The sequence below is a fragment of the Temnothorax americanus genome, unplaced genomic scaffold (assembly GCF_048541705.1).
Source record: "Temnothorax americanus isolate GAGA-0224 unplaced genomic scaffold, ASM4854170v1 Scaffold7, whole genome shotgun sequence".
Classification (NCBI taxonomy): domain Eukaryota; kingdom Metazoa; phylum Arthropoda; class Insecta; order Hymenoptera; family Formicidae; genus Temnothorax; species Temnothorax americanus.
The window spans coordinates 5,776,142-5,795,580 of NW_027509792.1; the positions used below are offsets into that span (position 1 = coordinate 5,776,142).

The 19,439-nt window shown below is 40.9% G+C and overlaps 3 protein-coding genes and 1 long non-coding RNA gene across 5 annotated transcripts in view; 2 read left to right on the top strand and 2 right to left on the bottom strand.

Annotated features, from left to right (window-relative positions):
• The window catches only part of LOC143906068 (uncharacterized), a 193,815-nt gene that overhangs the window by 65,787 nt on the left and 108,589 nt on the right, over positions 1-19,439 (bottom strand). The window contains exon 3 of the long non-coding RNA XR_013259436.1: positions 4,005-4,151. This is a non-coding gene — a long non-coding RNA (uncharacterized LOC143906068). The remainder of the gene's footprint in view (positions 1-4,004; positions 4,152-19,439) is intronic.
• On the bottom strand, positions 7,167-9,179 carry Aos1 (SUMO1 activating enzyme subunit 1). The gene is made up of 6 exons (XM_077421663.1): positions 8,965-9,179; positions 8,403-8,574; positions 8,068-8,324; positions 7,804-7,985; positions 7,576-7,708; positions 7,167-7,498 (listed from the first exon to the last, which is right to left on the bottom strand). The coding sequence occupies exons 1-6, from the start codon at positions 9,057-9,059 to the stop codon at positions 7,336-7,338; spliced, it is 1,002 nt and encodes a 333-aa protein (XP_077277789.1). The 5' UTR covers positions 9,060-9,179; the 3' UTR covers positions 7,167-7,335.
• LOC143905969 (FERRY endosomal RAB5 effector complex subunit 3) lies at positions 10,395-14,265 on the top strand. Of its 2 annotated transcripts, none has more exons than XM_077421659.1 (10): positions 10,395-10,543; positions 11,634-12,142; positions 12,330-12,551; positions 12,657-12,860; positions 12,966-13,081; positions 13,185-13,330; positions 13,398-13,518; positions 13,593-13,711; positions 13,786-13,911; positions 14,002-14,265. In XM_077421659.1, exons 2-10 carry the CDS (start codon positions 11,637-11,639, stop codon positions 14,113-14,115), a joined length of 1,674 nt encoding a protein of 557 aa, XP_077277785.1. In that variant the 5' UTR covers positions 10,395-10,543; positions 11,634-11,636; the 3' UTR covers positions 14,116-14,265. The 2 variants fall into 2 exon arrangements, with proteins under 2 accessions (XP_077277785.1, XP_077277786.1); XM_077421660.1 differs by having other exon boundaries at positions 13,185-13,321.
• LOC143905970 (uncharacterized) lies at positions 14,804-18,226 on the top strand. The gene is made up of 4 exons (XM_077421662.1): positions 14,804-15,701; positions 16,083-16,439; positions 16,584-17,185; positions 17,659-18,226. Exons 1-4 carry the CDS (start codon positions 15,639-15,641, stop codon positions 17,951-17,953), a joined length of 1,317 nt encoding a protein of 438 aa, XP_077277788.1. The 5' UTR covers positions 14,804-15,638; the 3' UTR covers positions 17,954-18,226.

Below are 19,439 nucleotides of genomic sequence, written 5' to 3' on the forward strand. Positions count from 1 at the left end.
TATATATGTATTAATTGCCAATATTCATATAATCCTTCTTTCCTTCACACTCAATAAAATTATTATTGCTCAAAATTCCTAATTTTATCCTACATTTTATCTTAAATTATCCCTAAATTTAAATATTATAAATATATGAATCGTCTTTGACCCAATGGGGTAATTCACTTTTACATTGTTCCATTTCTACCGTTCTACTCGGCAATTGCGAATATACCATGGCACAAATGGTCGCAATCGGAACCACTAAGAAAGATATTTCACGTTCAACTCGCAATAAGCTGCGGGCCGACCGTGGAACGTAGTAAGAGAATGGCGTGTGAGTCGCGACTTCGTCGTTCGGGTGGTGCCGTTTCCTCCCCGGAAAATAATATCCCGGTGGCGAACGCGCGGATATTCGCCCGCTTGAAAACGGCGCGGCCTTACGTCCCAATGGCTTTAACGTTATTTCCGACCGAGATTTGCCTGAAATTTGCTTCCGTGCCGGGACCAGAAGCCCATAAATATGTAATACCTCCCATATCGTGCGGCTCGGTTGCCCCGCTCCCTATTTTCTCTTCGCCGAGAGCCCCCCCCCCGTGGAACCCCCTACCTACGTTGTCGTCGTCGTCGCTTTTGGTGACTCTTGCAACCCCTTACGTGTTTTTGCGGGGCTGTAGCTCGCGGCGATGTACAAGGGGAAACGCGGTAAATCATTTGTCCCGAAAGAAAACACAATGCAATATCCTGGTCGTCCTGCTCGAGACGCCATCGCCAGCATCTCTCCCTCCTTCTTTCTCCTCTATTTGCTGCCGATATCTCCTCATTCCTCCTCTCTTTCTCTTTCTCTCACTCTATTTTTCGAGGGAATTGCGAAAGCCATAAGTCAGCCCTTATATTGCCGAAAATACTTTAAAGTGCCTCGCAGAGACTCGTATAGACGCACCTCGAGAAGGCGCGCTCTTTGCCTCTTACGAGAGCCTAGACATGTTTTATCGCTGCTGTTAAACGGACAGCAGAAGAATGACACACACGGGCCGAACGGAGGTGGATGCGCTTTCGGGTGACGATTTTCGAGAAGCGCGACGCGCCCGGGGTCGTTAAAATCGCACGGGGCCCACCGCGCGAAAAGGATAACGCTCCCTTCGGTTATTTATAACGGACATTTTTTACCCCGAACACTTTACGAGCACGCGATTATTGGACGAAGTTGACAATGATCGTGCGAACTTTGGCACGCTGATATCAAGATTGTAAAATAAATGAGGAAATAAAATATGTCGTGTTATTGCTAATAATATCGTGCAGATTTGGTATAAAGGGTTATAATTTTTTTAAGCATGCTCGAATTCGTGTATCGAATCGGTAGAGAAATCATCGAACCGCTAATCTCTTGAGGAAGAAGTAGAAAAAAATATTTTCTACACTTTGTGTAAATCTCGTGTACCAAATCTATGGTAACTTATAGATCAAATCTATGCTACTTTCTCGAGTACCGAAGGATACAACGCGGACGCTATACCATTTATATACCATCGAGTCGTGCGTCGAACAAGGGTGGCGCGCGTTAGAATCCCGGTGTAAGCTCGGCGAGGCGGCAGGAAACTCGGCATATTTTTCTCCCGGTTATCGAGAAAAGAAGGAATGAGGACGGTAAACCGCGATTCCGAAAGCATTTCTCGACGTAACCTAAAATAATGCCCGACAGAATCGAACAAAAGCATGAATTATGGACCCGAACCCGTCGCCATAGATCTCACCCACCCGGTAACTTATGATACACTTCCTTTCGGCATATGTGAAGGAAAACATTGTAGCGCGGGCACGACCAACGATCCTTTTGTAATTTAACGGACGCGCTCTCCTCTCGGCCGCGACCTCTTAAGCTTTTTACTGCGACAGAACTGTCGAGGAGTCCTCCTCGCAATGTTGCGGAGTAACAGGATTTACGTGAAGAAGAAAAAGCGAAAAGCCGATGACAAAGTGGCGCAAAACATTTACCAGTTTATCCCATATTATCGCCGCGTCGTATAAAATCGGCAAAATGTTTTTCGTCGAGTCAAAAAAAACATACGCAACAGAATAATCGTTCATGGAATAACTCGAATCCTCGAAATTTCGCGAAATAGCAAAAGTTTTGTTGTATCAATGAAATCTTATCGCACCAAAATGGCGAGTTGAATGTCCGCGAGACCTGAAACTTTCTCCTTGTATTATAGGTATATAAGACGACTTAACGGAACGTCACGTTAACGTACGACAAATGTTCAACTCGAAGTTACTTCGAGGAAGTCGACGCGTCGCGAAAGCGATTCCAACGGACGTCGTCGTTTCATCGCCGGCGGTAATTTCGCGATTGATTCGCCATTAGATTCATGGCCCTCATGAGGAATTCATCGGCGGCTTGGCCTGGCCGCCGAAACTCCTCGCCAGCCATGAATACTTAGCCGCTCTCTGATGTTCCAGTCTCGATCGATTCGCATACGAGCCAAGAGTGTCCGAGGCTGTTGACCCCCCTTTTCAACCTCTTCCTCCCTTGCCGGTCTCCCGCCTCCCGCCTCCTCGCGTTTTCGGCTTGGTTCCAGTTTTGCTCTCTGCATAGGCGCAAATTATAATGCCGGGGCTTAGAGACCAACCGCTCTGACAAATTACAGGTTTGTTCACCGGGCAACAGTAGATAGATTTCGTCGTTCCATCACCGTCGCTTCCAAGCGGACTCGCGCGCAGGCATGCATATTAATTCGATTTTAATCTGAATCTCTCTCCCTCTCTCTATCTATCTCTCCCTTTCCATGACGTTGCACGTTCGATATTTTTTTTATGTCGTTCAACGACGACAAGCTCACTCAACGAAGTGCAATTTATCGAAGAATAGAAGAAACGATTATTTTTATTGTACATTAATTCCACGAATCTCTCTTGAAACAATCGATCGCAATCGACATCGACGGGCGTTACGCTAACACGTTCATCAAATGTGTGATTTATCACGCGTTCAACTGTATAACTGTTATATGAACCGATGCTTTTTCAGTCTCCACAAATCAACTGCATTCAGAGTCGCCAGAAAATCGTTACGCTCGTTACATGCGCAATCTCATTCATGTACACATCGAGAAGGAAAGTTCCTTTCGCGTAAGACGACGACGCCGTTTCCGTCTACCGTTTCCAGCGACAGGAGACGGGGTGACCGGCCACGAAATTAATTGCAACGACCGTGTCTTAATTGATAACGCGAAGGGCATTAAGATTTCGTGTAATGCCTGCAGCGGGGGCGAAGGAAAGGATAGACGGACGAATGAAGGAGCAAGGAGGAAGAGGAAGGAGGAGGAGGAGGATTCTCGACGCCGAGAAGCCCAGACTAACGGCCGGTTGCGGCAGGGGGAGGTGAAATAATGCCGGGCGCGAGAAGCCGTATTTGCATTAGCTATTCGTTTGACCCTAAAAACTGCCTGAATTGCACCAATGGCTGCTCGTAAAGCCCCGGCAATATCGCGGCGAATCGCGCTCCTCGGGCGTGCTCGAAATCCGAAACTCGGAAGCCGCTGCAACGGCTCGAGCGAAATTAATGTCGCGACCTGGAGGCGCAGCCCCCTCCCGGCCCCATTCCCGCGAATAGCTCGGAAACTCGACGAAGAAAGGTTGGTTATTGCGGACGAGCTTTACAGCCGCAGTGCGACGCGTTCGTATATAGCCTGCGAGAAACGACGACGCGTTTTCTCGCGCATATTTATTTTTTATGTATCCTAACGTCGTGAGGAGTCATCCACGACGTTGTATTTATGCGCACGCAAACGATAATACATGATTACTGGAGTATATACGATAGAAAGAACAAATATTCTTTCACCGCGATTGATGTGCAAGAGATTTTACGAATAACACGTGAAGGGAACTCCGTATAAGACGACCGCGCTAAAATGTTAAAGACGAACGCAGGGTGGAGTCAATAAGTCATAGAGCGAACGGCGAACACGCTCGTACCGTCGTCGGTTGTGAATTAATCAGGAAAAAAGGCGACTCACCGTTACGTGCCGCTACTGGGTGATCGCAGACGTCGTCGCAGGACATCGATCCTTTCGCCGATCGCGTGTCCACCGCACCGTCGACGGTTACAGCCATGACGAATATAACTCTCGGCGCACAATGTATCGGACTTTATGAGTGCCCACCTAGAAAAAGAAGAAAGACGAGGCGATGAGGGATAGCTGCGGACAGACGGGAACGAGGGCTTGGGGGAGGAGATGGACGGAAAGCAATGGAGAGCACTCAGATTTTATTACGTTATTTTGTTAATGCAGCGAGCGAGAAGAAAGGTAGAGAGAGGTGGTCCACGCGCCTCGAATGTCCGACCACGAAAAATATTATGTCCCTCGGTCAGAAAACGAGCCATGAAATCTTTTTATGCCCTCCGCGTTCTGCGACGCCACCCCCGGACCCGCAGAATTTCACCTATGCGCCTTCCTCGCCGAGACATTATACGAGTCGCTTCAAACAACGCGAAGCGGCATGTAATGCAATATCGTGGCGCATATAAGGATATGTCTGACAATCGCCAGAATAATAGGAAACTGATATAAAGAAAAATTACGTCTTTTTTTTATTATACCTACAGCTGTCCTTTTAATGATAGATTTGATTTCGGAATACCGTGTAACGTACGGAGAAAAGTACAAAAATTTATTTTTTTTTTTTAATCATACGTGACATTATTTTTAAATCTAGTTATTAAAATTAAAACGCAGTCTTTCCTATCAGATATGACGTTTTAATTCTACACGTGAAGTAACGAAGTATCTTGCCCCGAACATTTCTCTTCAGCAATCGCGTTATCAGAATGCATGGTCCCTTTTTTAAGCAGCGGCAGCGGCGGCGGCGTACCACGTACAAACGAGATTAATAAAGAAAGCGCGGCACACAGCGCCGACAATAAGATACTGATAAGCGGAAAACATGTTACGGCACGGTATAAATAGAAACCGCTACCGGCAAAAGAAGTCGTAAGCAGTTACCGCACGTACGCAATTTTTGCCGCAGCGACAATGCTTTTTCACGACTCGTGGACTTTTTGTTCGAACGTCGCGTCCACACACAGGATTTAAAAGCTCCCGCCCGATGATAACGTCAGAATTTAATGTCGCATTTCCGACACCGCAAGAAAGAAACAATATCGCGCGTAAATTTCGATAACAATGTTAAACACGCTAACGTTAGCATCAACGTGATTAGCTTCACGCTCGGCGCTTAAGATCTGCTTAAAATACCTTAAAGGACCATCGTGTTTCTCGACAAGGGCGCAAAAGGCGACGTATGTCTGTCAATAAATGTGCCCGGTGGTATTTTAACAGCGGCAATCATTTTCGTCGCGTCATAAATCAACGCGCGGGTACGATGTACGAAGGACGCACCCTTCTGAAACCTTTTCGCGCGAAGGATATGACAGTACAGGAGTGGCCCCGGATGAATTTCGGGATGTTGACACCCCACACGTTTCTAATATTTTTAATCAAATCATTCTCAGCATTTTCAAGATCGTTTTAGAAAATTTTAAATACTTAAGAAATCTTACATATATTTAGATGTATTATAGATCACGCAATTAACTCTAGAACGCGGATGCGTTCAAAACGAGAGTAAGTTATAAATAATAACTTAAAAGTATGAATGAAATCATATATACTGTGGGGAAAATCTAGTTTGTCTAGCATTCCTGAAAGTGTACGTGTCATATCGATTCTGCAGCGGGCATGTATAACGACGGTAGCCTCAGTAAATTCCTTGCATGAGTCACGGGGAGTACCAGTACGTCTCCTACTCCACTTAGAGTCAGATAATAATCACGCGATCGCATAAACTGTGAAGGTACTTGATAGTATACCTTTTATAACGGTAGTCTCTATATGTATTTCCACGTAGAATTTGTGAAACACGTCGAATGAATGTTTTCCGCCGGAGAGCACTCATCGTTGTCGAATTGGTAATAAAAATCTGCACGAAAAGATGAATGGAGATACATCATTCACTTTGATATGTCAGATAAATTCTTTAAATAAAATAAACGGATAATGTAATCCATCATATTATAATCCCATTTTTCGAGTAATCCGCGTAAATGAAAAATTAAAGGGTCTATCTAGTCCCGTTAGAACCAAGTAAATTCGACGCGGTGATCGCGAATTTCACAAGCGACATCGTATACTATTAAATTTACATGAATCGCCAGTCGATGCGATTCGCCGCGCCCGTCGAAACGTGACGGCAAATCCGTCACGAACTACCATCACCCTCAATGCGCCGTTTGCGTTAGCATCGTATACCAACAAAATGTCAAATTAGAGGAGCGTTTACGTGCCGCGCCGGCTAATGGTTTCTCGACGAGCACGAAATAAAACGTCGCGCGAGATAATTCGACAGCCGTGAACGCACGTGGCCGCATCGTTAAGAAACACGTCATGTATACCTGCGACGAGAGAGTCGAGCGAAGCGGTTTATATGCGCCTACCCTTGCATTTTCATACCGCGGTGATAGGCTCGATACGCAACATCGTATGCACGGAAAAAGACGATAAATCATAATTCCGAGCTGAAGATCGAATCAATCACCTCGCCCGCGCACGTGTGTGTGCAGAAGAACGCACATAACATACCATGTATGCGCATATACTTTGTCGAATACCTATATGTACAATCTCACATAAAGAGAAGAATTGAAGTAAATAACACTGTAATAGCTCATACCGAGAAGTTAGATTATTATATTATATTATTGCCATTACTGCGCGATAAAATTTTTTGCTATATATCCATGCGGATTAAACTATTGCGAAATCAAACAATACACTTTCGCGAAAATTTCGATAGAATATAGGGTGTAAAATGCATTCTCTTGAAAATAATGTCGGTGAGCCGATAAAGCATAACGAGGCATACCCTAATCGGCTCCCCTTCCAATTTTTCAATCCCCATTTCACGTTTCGCGACGTGTTTTCCACCCGAGAGCGCATGAAAAAAATTCACAAAGCGAGCTTGAAATTGCCTTGCCGGAAGTCTCGACAGTGAGTCATATATGTTTGCAAAATTTGCGTTCGTACTTTCTGTACTCGCATATAAAATATATTACACAGATAAATGTATGGATATATATGGATATTACAGTGGATATAAAATTCATAGTAGCAATTGCTATATGTAGGTAAAGAAATTTTATTTTTAAAATATAATTGTTTGCTGATAAATTCTTGGAATTTTTCACGTATAAAAAGAAGGGATAAGTAGGGGAACATAAATGTCATAGTCAGTGTATCACAATATTATTAGAAAATCTTTAGTATACTCAGCTCTACACACCATGTTTGATTAATATCCCAATTTCAAAATAACTCCGCATGATGTGGCTGGATTAAATGTAAATAAATTATTGAGTGGAGCGTGTTTCTGCGATGCCGCCTTGATTATTTCCTGTGCCATTACGCCACCGACAATAGAGCAAGCTGGACTGAGTTGTGCATACAAATCGCTCCTATGGTTACAAAAACATTGTTATACATATAAATTTTTTTAATTAATTAATTTACGTGCCAAAACTGTCATACGTACTCCACTAAATTATCTATTTTGTCGCCTAACTCATATTTTTTAATAATCAAAGAAGCTTCATTTTTTAGGTTTTCACAACCTCTTTCGCTTGGCAATGGATCCTCGCCATATTTTTCACGATAATTCAGCAGTACTAAAAAAAAAAAAAGAATTGTTTTATCTAGAATATCTATTAAATGTAAATTCTTACTTCTCAAATTTTAAAACGTTCTGACTTTAAACACATACTTAGCATCATATAGTAGATTTCTTCTTCCCTAACTAAAGATGTTTTTGGAGCATTTAGGATAAATTCAAACGGTACAAAATTGTCGGTGCGTTTTTCATTAACTACTATGGTTTCAATCCTTTCTTTACCCATGGGCTCGCCACCTTCCGGTATTGTTACTTTCTTTGTTTTTGACACGTCCCTGGAAGAATTCCCATGATTGATTTACAAAAGATTCGTTCTCAATTTACATACGCTAAATTCATAAATACAAGTATACGCACTCCACATATTCATGTTCCTGTAAATCTATGAATACATAACCAAGTGCTCCCCATACATCCCCAGCAAAGAATTTGACTTTTTGATTTCTGCACGCCCGATTGATCCTTTTCAGCTGCGTGATAGTACAGTGCATAGCGCAAACCACATCAAACTGTCCAAAATATTCGTCAGGCTTATCGTCAACCTTGTCGGAATCTGCGTTAATATTAACCATAGGATTCAGGTTTTGAGCTCGTGACAATGATGCTTCGGCTTTCTGCAAGTATATGTAATTATTCCAGTACGTAATTATTTATACAATAACATAAAACATAATCTGTTGCTTAACATTTACATTCTTTCCAATATCTTCTTTTGGTATAAAGAACTGCGAACATCTATCCAACTCTGTTACACTTCTATGATCCAAAAACGTAACACTCTTGACTCCAGCTAGAATAATATTTTTAGCAATTTCCGCCCCGAAACCGTCTAGTCCTATCAAAATAACTTTTGCAGCTCGCAATCTGTGAAAAGTATGACCAAAGAAGAGTAAAAAAAAGCAATAGTTTCAATTAAAATTCTACACAAATTACTCCAAAATATTTTTGTCCATTATAAAGTATATATGGGAGCTTTCCAGCAAGCGACACAAGTCGACACAAGTGTCATTTTGTCTTTGTTACTCATTGCCAAAAAAGAAAAATAGAACGACGTTTGTGTCGACTTTTGTGTCGCTTGCTGGAAAGTTCCCTATGTACGTAAAGCATGCATGTAATCGATAGATAACGAAGAGACACGTATCACGTCCATCCCAGAAATCTTTCTACAGTCGTGTTACATGTATCGCACCTGTAATTCGCAGTTTCATAAAACGCCGGTATCTGTTTGAGAATCAGACTACGTATGAAACCTACCGTTTTTGCGAATCTAAACCCCACAGACGAAGTTGTCTGTCATACAACTCGGCTTCGTGATCCGTCAGCTCTTCGGTCTGCTTATGATCCAGCATTGTTTAAAAAAATCGTTTATTTATCACCGTGAATAATATCTGCCGAATCGCCGCCAAAAACGCGTTACAGAATCCTTCGGAACGTAACTAATATGGCGTCCAAACCAAACTCGACCAACTCGACTGTGCTGCACTTGGTCAGAGAGAAGCCTTCGGAAATTGGTACTACGTAGCCACGTTCATTTCCCGACACTGCCGATAAAACATCATTTTGGTGCGCGTCCGTGCTACATCTGCAAATGGTACACATATTTGACGCAATCGGTTTTTTACATAAAAAAATCGTAATTAATGCAAGCTTACAAGTAAAAGATGTTTTTATTATCACGTGATTCACGTGTAAATAATGACCGCGTTCAGCAGACACAACTGTTGAGTTCGTCTTATCAACACACCGCGTTGATTGGTTGGTTCTAAAAATAAGAGCCAATCACGTTCGACTGCTGCTCAGCATACTCTATTCGCCAGGTCGATTGAGCATTTTTTTTGGGTCGTAGAACAAGAATCTGTAAATAGTTTTTTCGTAAGTCGATGCAATAAAAAGTTATTAACAATTTATTTGTTTAAATTGCTTTAGCGATCAAACTATACATCCTATAAAAAAATGAACTGGAGAAAATTTGTTCCTCTTTTCACGACGAACAAAATGGCGTTTGAATTTTTCCAAAATTTTGATTATTGGCGGAAATATGTTAATTTTTAGGTAATTACTGCCTACGCGTCGCGGAGTACCCTTAGGCGTGCGCGCTCGCGCTCAATTGTACCACAAGACAAGTTCAGACAAGTTCACAGTTTCAATTGTTTTAACGATACAATTGAGCGCGAGCGCGCACGCCTAAGGGTACTTCGCGACGCGTAGGCACTAATTACCTAAAAATTGACATATTTCCGTCAATAATCAAGATTTTGGAAAAATTCAAACGCCATTTTGTTCGTCACAAAAAGAGGAACAAATTTTCTCTAGTTTATTTTTTTATAGGATGTATAGTTTGATCGCTAGGGCAATTTAAACAAATAAATTGATAATAACTTTTTATTGCATCGACTTAAGAAAAAACTATTTACAGATTCTTGTTCTACGACCCAAAAAAACATGAAAAAAAAACATTAACTTAATAAGCCATCAACCTCGAAAAAATGCTCAATCGACCTGGCGCCTGGACTATGCTGAACGCGGCCAATATTTGCTATTATTTTATTATTATATATATATATTAATAAATATATTTGCGGCGTATCTCAGAATGATATTTTATCGGCAGTGTCGAAAAATGAACGTGGCTACGTAGTACCAATTTCGAAGATGGATGTAGTGTACAAGGAGGTTTCGACGGTCCCACGAAAAAGGCCGGGGACTGGCCTTTCTCAGGCTTCTCTCTGCTCATGAACAGTCATGGAAAAGGAGAAAAGGGGCGTCAAAAAATTGTTGATTGTCACGTAGATAGTGCATTTTCAAATAATCGAAAAAACGCGACAAATAAACGGTATCTATTGCGGATTATATAAAAATCTGTATTTTTAAAAATCGTGAAATTGCATCGTCTGTCCAATGACAATACGAGCAATCTCTGTGTGTGCGAGTTACCGAGGTTATATTCATTAACAAGTTGACAGGTTGATCATAAAACCGAAGCATACAATAATCGAATAACACATATCATGTCAGTAGAATAATGAGTGTCAGTATACGTGAATTTATGTCCATTAACTCTCGGGCGTTCGCGTCAAAATCTTTTTATTTTAATTTTCCTTATTGTACACACAAGAAATCTATGTATATTTGAAGAAGTAATTTTCTGATTCGACAATATAGATTTTGATATATTAGTGCTTCAATGAATTATGGTTGTATTCTTCTGAATTATCCTACAATACAAACTAAATCACGGGCTTATTTACTGTGCGGTGGTCAATATTTTGTTTATCATGTTTATACCACAGCTTGTACTAGCGCCCCCGTAAATCGATAAAGCAGGAGCAATCAAATACCTAAAAAAAATGCTCTATTTTGTCGTTATTTAAACTATAATTGAAAACTCATGTTCAATGTGTCGACAATGTACGTGTTTGAATGCAAATTAAAAAAAAAAATTATTCTGAGCAGAAAAATTATCATTTCAAATAACAAAAGTACTCACTTTTGCTGATATTTTACAAATTTTTTCACATAAATATATTATCACGTTGATTTGATTTAGATAGTATTTGATGGATTTATATATTTGCGGACGTTCAAATTTGTAATTAATTAAAGTTAATTTATAATTAACTGTTCGCTATCGTCTCGAAATTAATATAGACAATAAACATAAAAACATCAAAAACTGCTACTGAGAATTATCTTTGCCCTCTTAACCCGAATGTTGTGAAAGCTGACCTTGGCGGGATAAGTGTACCACTCTTTTCAAGTCATAATATCTGTGTACATGCTGATAAGAACTAATTATGTGGAATTTATTACTCTAATCCATATTGCTTCACTATACCACTTAGAATGTATCATTTTACATATCTACTTCTCATAAATATTAATTCATTACAAAGTTCACATGACAAATATACAAATTATTAAAGGCGATGAATAAAGCAGAAGAGGAATACGTTGAGAGAACATTCATCTACAAGTTTCCAACATGTACCACGAATCAAGAATACAAACTGGAAATTCCCTTGAAAATACCGTATCACGGTTCTATAAAAGAGTTAACGCATCGTATAATGTCATCGTTCAAACTACCTTGTTATGTGGAATCGGATTTATTGGATGCCCTGCAACGTAATATCAAGGCGCTTACGCTGCAGTTTCACGATGAAAAGGCGGAGAAACTTATCGAAGCTGCCAAAGCAGGCAGTTTGGATTTAGAAGACATAATTAAGAATTGGGAGAAAATATATAAGCAGAAGACAGTAGAATATTCTGATCCTATTGGGACCACAGATGAGGAATTGTTTGCTGCGGCATATCACAGATTAGTGCATTCTCCGTCCTTAGAACCAATTTTACAGGCGGAACACAAATTTGGACGGGATGTTACTGAAGTAATTCAAATGAGGAACACCGACTATGAACATCTTACGCAAAAGTTAGTGACATCTTACAACTCTCCTTTTCATTTCTCACATATTTTTACATATTTATACATATACATAAAAAATATGAAATTATACAGAAATATAAATTTCGTTCGAAAACTTATTCGACAGTCTGTTTATTTGTTATTTATCTTAAAATGGCAATTTTTGGAAAAAAAAATCATACGTAAATTTCAGGCAAACCGACGAAATGCGCGTTGCTGTCGAGGCCCTCGAAGCGGGATCTACCGAAAAGTCCATAAACGACATGGCTGGTCGTCACTTCGAGGAGCAAAGTCTATTGCAGGGTTACTGGGGATCCAGAATCGACGCATTAAGATTAGATCAACGACGGCAGTACCGAAATTGGATCATGAGGCTGCTCGAAGAGCAACAGACCAGTATGGTATCCACGCCAATGTAGGTTTTCTCTTTCGCGTTCCGAAAATTAATTTACAGCAAGTAAATCAAAGAACAATCTTATGGAGACAAAAGGAAAATATATCGTACGTTCTCACGAGATAGGGGTTCGCCTATGGTACCGCTGCCGCGGTTGCGTCCGGCTTTAGACAAATTCGTTCATAGCGAGGAGAAACAAACGACAGATTATCCCCTATTAGAAGAAAGCTTCACCATACATTTGGGATCTCAGATGAAACAAATGCACAACATACGTATATTGACCGGAGACGTACTTGATTTTTGTCGTACGAAAAATAGCGAGTCCGGGTACGTCTCTAATAATTTTTATCGAAGTGTAGAACCAATTCTTTTTAATATCTCGGGCAATGTAAATTTTAATCGATATTGTAACAGAAAATATATTAAATTTAGGATGGATCCAACGCCGCAAAGATTGCAAACAGCATTGGGACTATACTCGAACGATCTCTGTGGATTAGTCCTCCTAAGCGATAATCATTTAGGCAGTTATTCTGGAATAACGAAAGGTGCTTTCTAGATTCTAATAAACTACGTCAATAATTTTCAAATTATTTTATATTTAATTTGTTATGTGTTTCTCTTATAAATTTATATACTATATCGTTTCAGAATTATGCTCGATATGTCAATTAACCACGGAATTCCATTTTCCACCTATCGATGAGCAATTGGAAAAAATTCGGGAAGACGTGAAGGACGCCGTTGCTTGGAGGCAGGCGCATTACAGGGAAGGGAGCGATCACCATGTAGGCAATGTAGTATTAAAAGTTTCATTTACGATTAGCAATATATCGACATGCAAACTATATGTGCTGTTTACAGGCGAAAAAATCCACGACGAGCAAGAGTCTGCAAACAGGCGACGTTTTTATCACGAGGCATTCCAATCTGGCGCAAGTTCACGTAGTGTTCCACATGGTGGTAAACGATTCCCTGAGATCCGGTAAATAATTGGCAATTATAAATTTCCTACGTGAGCGATGGATTACAAAGTTTAATGCACGATATTAATTTTAGGCGATATCAACTCGAGACATCCCGCTATTTTGGGACTGCGAAACATTTTAAAAACGGCGTGTTGCAACGATGTGACAACGCTGACAATACCCGTGCTGCTCGTTCATGAAATGTCAGAGGTAATCTATCGCTTGGATAATTCTTAGATAATTAGGTAAAAATACAAATAATCTACATCGACGTGCTACTGTAGGATATGACGGTCGCTTGGTGCACGAAACGAGCCGAGCTAGTCTTCAAGTGCGTGAAAGGTTTCATGATCGAAATGGCCTCTTGGGGTGGAGCCGAGTTGAAGAATCTGCAGTTTCTCGTGCCGAAAGTAAGTCCCGCGATAAAGCTTAATCCACCGAGATTATAAGAAGAAGGAAAAAGATTGTGCTCATGCCGATATCGTTGCTATCGCTTACAGGGAATGTCGGAGGAGGTGTTTGGAACGTTAGCCACAATGTTGCCTAGCATATTTCGAGTGTCGAACCCGCTAGTTTTCAAGGCCACCAGTACTCCGCAAACGCCGAAAAAGTGAACGATTTCACTTATTGTCTCTGTTATCGTAACGTATATTCGAGATGCTGCTATATTTATTGTTATGTATCGCGCATATGCAGCTGTAATTAATTGCCGCGGGTGCGAAATAAGATACGACTCTGTGAATAAATGCTTGACTTTTAATGAGTTTTTTGTTTATATTATTTTCACGCGACTGATTTCCCATGCACCGAGTTGGACCGATATTCGCAATGTTAAAAAACTTTTCCATCACATATCCTGAGATTTATTCAACGTTGCATTTTTTTTTTTTTAACGTTAGTAATGAAATATTAATGTGCATTTTATTTCTTCACCTAAATTAATTTTCTAAAACTACATTATTCTATTAATAATAGTCTAATAATTACGTAATTAATTATAATCTCTAAAAATATAACTACAAAAATGGTGCATAATTTTATATGACGCAAATTTTAATCTTTAGTATTATAATCTTCAAGATTATAAAACTTCAAAAATAACGCATATAATTTTACGTATATACGATCCACCGATAATTACGACGTTAATGACAACGAGACGCATGAGCAACATTATCGCCGTTAGACGCGCGGTGACAGAGAGCGAGGTTTATCGCTCTTAGTCCGTATTTTTATTTTCCGAAGCATGGCAGAGCAAATATGTTAACGTCTTTCGGACGCGAGTCTTGTCGCAAAAAGCAACGCTAACTCGTCACATTCTAACGCTCCATAAATCTCACGAATACGGAGATATTGCTCGAACGTCGCTTAATAATTGAAAAAATATTCGCGATTAATTTGTGGTGGAAAGACAATCGCTGACCGGGGGCCGGGACGAATTTACGATGGGCGCGACTCGCGTAATCGCTAGTTTATCAGAAAGCGGTGCGTTAGCCTCGACGATTCTGAACTTCTGACCGGACGCGGATTAAATTACCGCCGCGACTCTCGCGGCGCCGACTGTCTCATTTTATTTAAAAAAAATATATATATATATATATTTGTCAACGGAATCATAGCCAATACGTGAATTCCATTACGTACAAATCTTATTGATTTTTACCTGCATACAAAGGTATAAGTATAGCTAAGCATTATCTGCTAACTGAATTATAATTTCATACAGAATTTCGTTATCGATTTGTACGCACGAATGCGAAGCGAAAACATCTCTATCATCATTACATTAATGTGATGATATAATTTCAAAATTAGACAACGAGGAAAATTCTCGTCTCTCGGGATGAAATGAAAAATTGCGATTTGGAACAACATGGATTAACCAGAGGCGTATGTGTGTTGCTAATCGAAGTGCGGAGTGCATTATAATGCAATTAACTCTTCTACCCCCCTCTTAATTCGGCACTACAATCTTCTGCGAGAGTGTCGGATGAATTCGTTGCCATTCCATCGGATCGCGGTGCGGGAAGCATAGTTCGCGCTACGTGGACCTGCGATCGGACGATCGGTGGTCGATCGAGTGGATCGGAGATCTAAACGCCTCAAAAATCGACTAGTCAAATAACTAACACCTATCATGATGTGGATCGGATCGCTCGCATTTTTCGTCATCGTCGTTTCGTTCGTCTCATCAATAACGGTGGGTTGGTTCTTAATTTCGCGGTAGTTCCTTTCGGTTCTTCTAATCAGATCGGTCGCTCGTGAACATTTCATGATTTTCCGGGACATTCATGACACTTTCGTCATTTGTGTCGCGAATATCAGTTTCCGGTCGAGTATCAGCTTATCGCTTTCTTAAATTTTGTCATTTTCTTGTCGGGAACAATCGCCTTCCGTGATTTAAACGCACTAAACTCGCACTCTAAAATTATATTTCGCGAAAATTCTCTTTTTTATTTTTGATATAAATATATGCAAAACGCTATTAAATTAACGATGAGTTTCAATAGTGTCAATTCTCGTTTGATCGCGCACGTGTTCGAATAACTGTAAAATATGAAAAAAGGGGTTTGCGTTGCAGATTGACCTCTCATTTCGGAAATTGAAAAAGGAAGATTTTTTCGTGAGAGTGCAGACCCAGATCAATCTACAGGAAGTGACAGACCTCAATCTAAGAGGGAACGAATTTGACAGTTTTCTAGACTGCTCTACCAATCTAGGAACACTGAGAACGCTGGACTTGTCTCAGAACCACCTTCAGCGATTTTTTTTCCTATGCAAAGAAGAATATAATCTGCAAACGTTAAACGTGAGCCGCAATAAACTAGAATACATCGACGATAATGCTCTCAACGACCGGATACCGAAACTGAAGATACTAGATCTTTCTTTCAACAAGCTCACCGTCGTCAACGAGACCATGTTACAACACCTAACGGTAACTTTATGGAATTTTCCAATCTTCTCCTAAGCATTTGGAATTTTTTCACGGAAACTATCCGTGAAGGAACAAATTATCGGTTTTTTGCCGCTTCGCACACATCCGTCGCTACATCACACAATTCGGCAATTTTTTTTTCAGGTTCTCGAATATTTATCTTTATCCCATAATCCCATAGGGGATGGGATACACGAAAGCGCATTTTGGAATTTAAGGGCGTTGAAACACCTCGACTTGAGAAACATATCCGCGCCGTACTTCTCGTCGGACTTCTTCAAAACCTTGACGAACTTGTCGACCTTAGACCTATCCTGGAATCCAATCAGCGTGATACCTCTGTTACCGATAAGCTTACAGGAGTTGGATTTATCTGGCACGCAAGTGATAAGCCTCGAAAACTTGTATCTACCGCAGTTACGAGAGTTGCGGCTAAACCACATGCCAAACTTGACATCACTGGCGCTGAACGATCTTGAGAACCTGGCCAGCCTGGAGACGTTATCGTTGATCGGTTGCAAACGGCTAGTCGAGCTTAAGCTTTGGTCGCAGATCGGCATCGTGTTGCCACGGTTGCAACGCCTTTCGATAAAAGAGTGCGGTCTCGAAACTCTGGGTGTCGATCTGCGTCCCTTGGTGCAACGGACACCCGTTGTCGAATTGGGGAACAATCCTTGGAAGTGCGACTGCAAGTTGGAATGGATTGGCTTGTTGAATTCGACCAAGAATCTTAGTCGGAACATCAGGTAAAATATCGACGAAGACGTTACTCTCGGTTGGTACGAGTTGCTACCGATATCGATTAAAGGCAAAGCAAATTAGAGTTTTTAATATCCGCTTTCTTGAATTTATTTCGATTATTTATAATATTCCTTTAATAAATATCATAAATATATCTCTTTTACATCTCGATAAAAATATGTTGTAAAATGACATGACGGCAATATCGCATCACGCACTGTTCGTCAAGCTTCAGCTTTATTTCTTCAGATGTCTCGAGAATTTCTATGAAGAGAAATTCGTTTTCTATTATCACGAGATCACACTGCTTGATTAATAATAAATTCGATCTTTTTATAAAGTTCCTTATCTCAGCGCGATGTAAAAAAAAATGTAAATATTGCTGCCGCAGTGCATTTTTAACTACTTATATTTTATCGCTGAAAGATATCGCGAATACAGAGATATAATCGACCACTTTGTTAAACTTGTATGACAGATGTCACGCACCGGATCGGCACCACGCCAAGCTTCTGGCTGAAATACCGAGCCACGAGCTGCAATGCGAATACGACTCGTCGGTAATCTATCCGGTCCTATGGACGGGCCTCTCGATATTGATCGTTGCCGTGATCATCGCCGCGGTCTTGGTTCTCCTCAAACGGCCAATAAGCCAATGGAGCTTCAAGGGAAGGAACGGGGATACCGTCACGTACAAGAACGTCGTCGAGTCGAACAATGATCTGGTCCGAATACTGGCGGTGTCCGAGACGCACGAACGCAACGAAGAATGAAGCCAAATTGAAATTGGAAAGAGAAAGAACAACACAGACGACCGGGCGGAAAAATCGTCGGACTAACAGCCGACGTTTCAGCGAGTCTTTTTTCGAAAAGCGTTGTTGTAACGGTTACTTTGTAATAATATATAGTGTAATTGCGATGACCACACGACGAAGTCGTCCTAAAAGATTGCCCTGTTATTTTCTTTTTCATATTAGCGGATAATGTCGATTTGCAAGATGTAAATAAGAACAAACGTTGATTTAAGTAAATGATGTGGAAATCAGGTTTTTTTGAAACCGCTTAATCTTATATCGTTACAAACATTTTAATGATAAGATTAAAAATATTCGAAAGTTACAATAATCAGTTTCACAGAATTTGATTCCTATGACAAATTGTTGCGTTACCCAAGTATATCAAAGTGAATTATGATCGAACGAAAATAGTCTCTCATGCCTCGTAAACACGAATGATCGAGCATTCGAGTATTTGAACGGCATTCCCCAGTGTCCGACAATAAAAACTGAAACTTCTGTGGTAGAATAAAAACATCCGTGCCTCTTTTTTTTCTGCCGGTAAGAATCGGCGCATTTTGAAAACCCCTTTACCTTTGTTCCACACGGCGCGCGGTGCGTCCGTTGCCGTGGCACAAAAGAAAAGCGGATACAAAGAACGCAATGGCTCATTTGCCCTGAATGACGGCAAGATCCTCTCTTCCGCGTAACGACGCGGCAACGCGTGGCCGTACGCACGAATTATCGTGCGTGGCATCTTGAGAAACGCGCACGCACAACTAATTGAAATGCTACGAGATTCTACCAGAACGGGTTCCGCTCGCGGTATAACCTTCCGATTGACGGGCAAAAAGAGCCTTTTTCACAATCGAAGTCAACCCTCTGAATGCGTTTTGTTCCGACGTTACCATCGTCAGAAAATAATAAAAGATATTTCTCGAGTATCGTTCGCTCTGAAGAACAGATTTTATTAATGATCGAAGTCTAAAACCTCTCCGCAAAACGTAAGAAGGAAATTATGCTTTGTGGGTTTATCGATGGCCTATATATTGTACGGTGCATCAGAAAGAAATATTTTTTTAATCACGCTCGCGGTCTACATTAGATGCTTATTTCAACATAACGATCCGTTCTTGCGTCACAATGACGACCGTCATGCTCGCGATTCCCATCAGGCACTTTCGTATATGCACTCGCCTATATATACCGGTCGTTGATGAAACGTTAAAGTGTAGGGCGTTACGCGTTCCGTTCCAAGAAGGGACGCAATATTGGCGTGTTATGCGATGAGCCAGCAAATGGTGCTATGAAGATCGTCAGTTTACGTGACGTGCACCGTGATCGCGTGCGATGTAGCGATCAGCCTTTGTATCGAAGTATGATCTTCCTATGGGAGAACCTATTGGGTTACGCCCGAGCAGAAAGATAGAGAGCCCCCCCCCATTCCCATGAGCGAGGATGTCGTATTACCGGGGGAGTCACA

Coding starts and splice junctions, on each gene's coding strand:
- Aos1 (XM_077421663.1), bottom strand. CDS start 9,059: ATGCTGGATCATAAGCAGACCGAAGAGCTGACGGATCACGAAGCCGAG. Junction 8,575..8,964: donor GGTTTAGATTCGCAAAAACG/GTAGGTTTCATA, acceptor TACTTTTCACAG/ATTGCGAGCTGCAAAAGTTA. Junction 7,499..7,575: donor AAAATAGATAATTTAGTGGA/GTACGTATGACA, acceptor TTGTAACCATAG/GAGCGATTTGTATGCACAAC.
- LOC143905969 (XM_077421659.1), top strand. CDS start 11,637: ATGAATAAAGCAGAAGAGGAATACGTTGAGAGAACATTCATCTACAAG. Junction 13,712..13,785: donor TCGTTCATGAAATGTCAGAG/GTAATCTATCGC, acceptor GTGCTACTGTAG/GATATGACGGTCGCTTGGTG. Junction 13,912..14,001: donor TGCAGTTTCTCGTGCCGAAA/GTAAGTCCCGCG, acceptor TATCGCTTACAG/GGAATGTCGGAGGAGGTGTT.
- LOC143905970 (XM_077421662.1), top strand. CDS start 15,639: ATGATGTGGATCGGATCGCTCGCATTTTTCGTCATCGTCGTTTCGTTC. Junction 15,702..16,082: donor CGTTCGTCTCATCAATAACG/GTGGGTTGGTTC, acceptor TTTGCGTTGCAG/ATTGACCTCTCATTTCGGAA. Junction 17,186..17,658: donor AATCTTAGTCGGAACATCAG/GTAAAATATCGA, acceptor CTTGTATGACAG/ATGTCACGCACCGGATCGGC.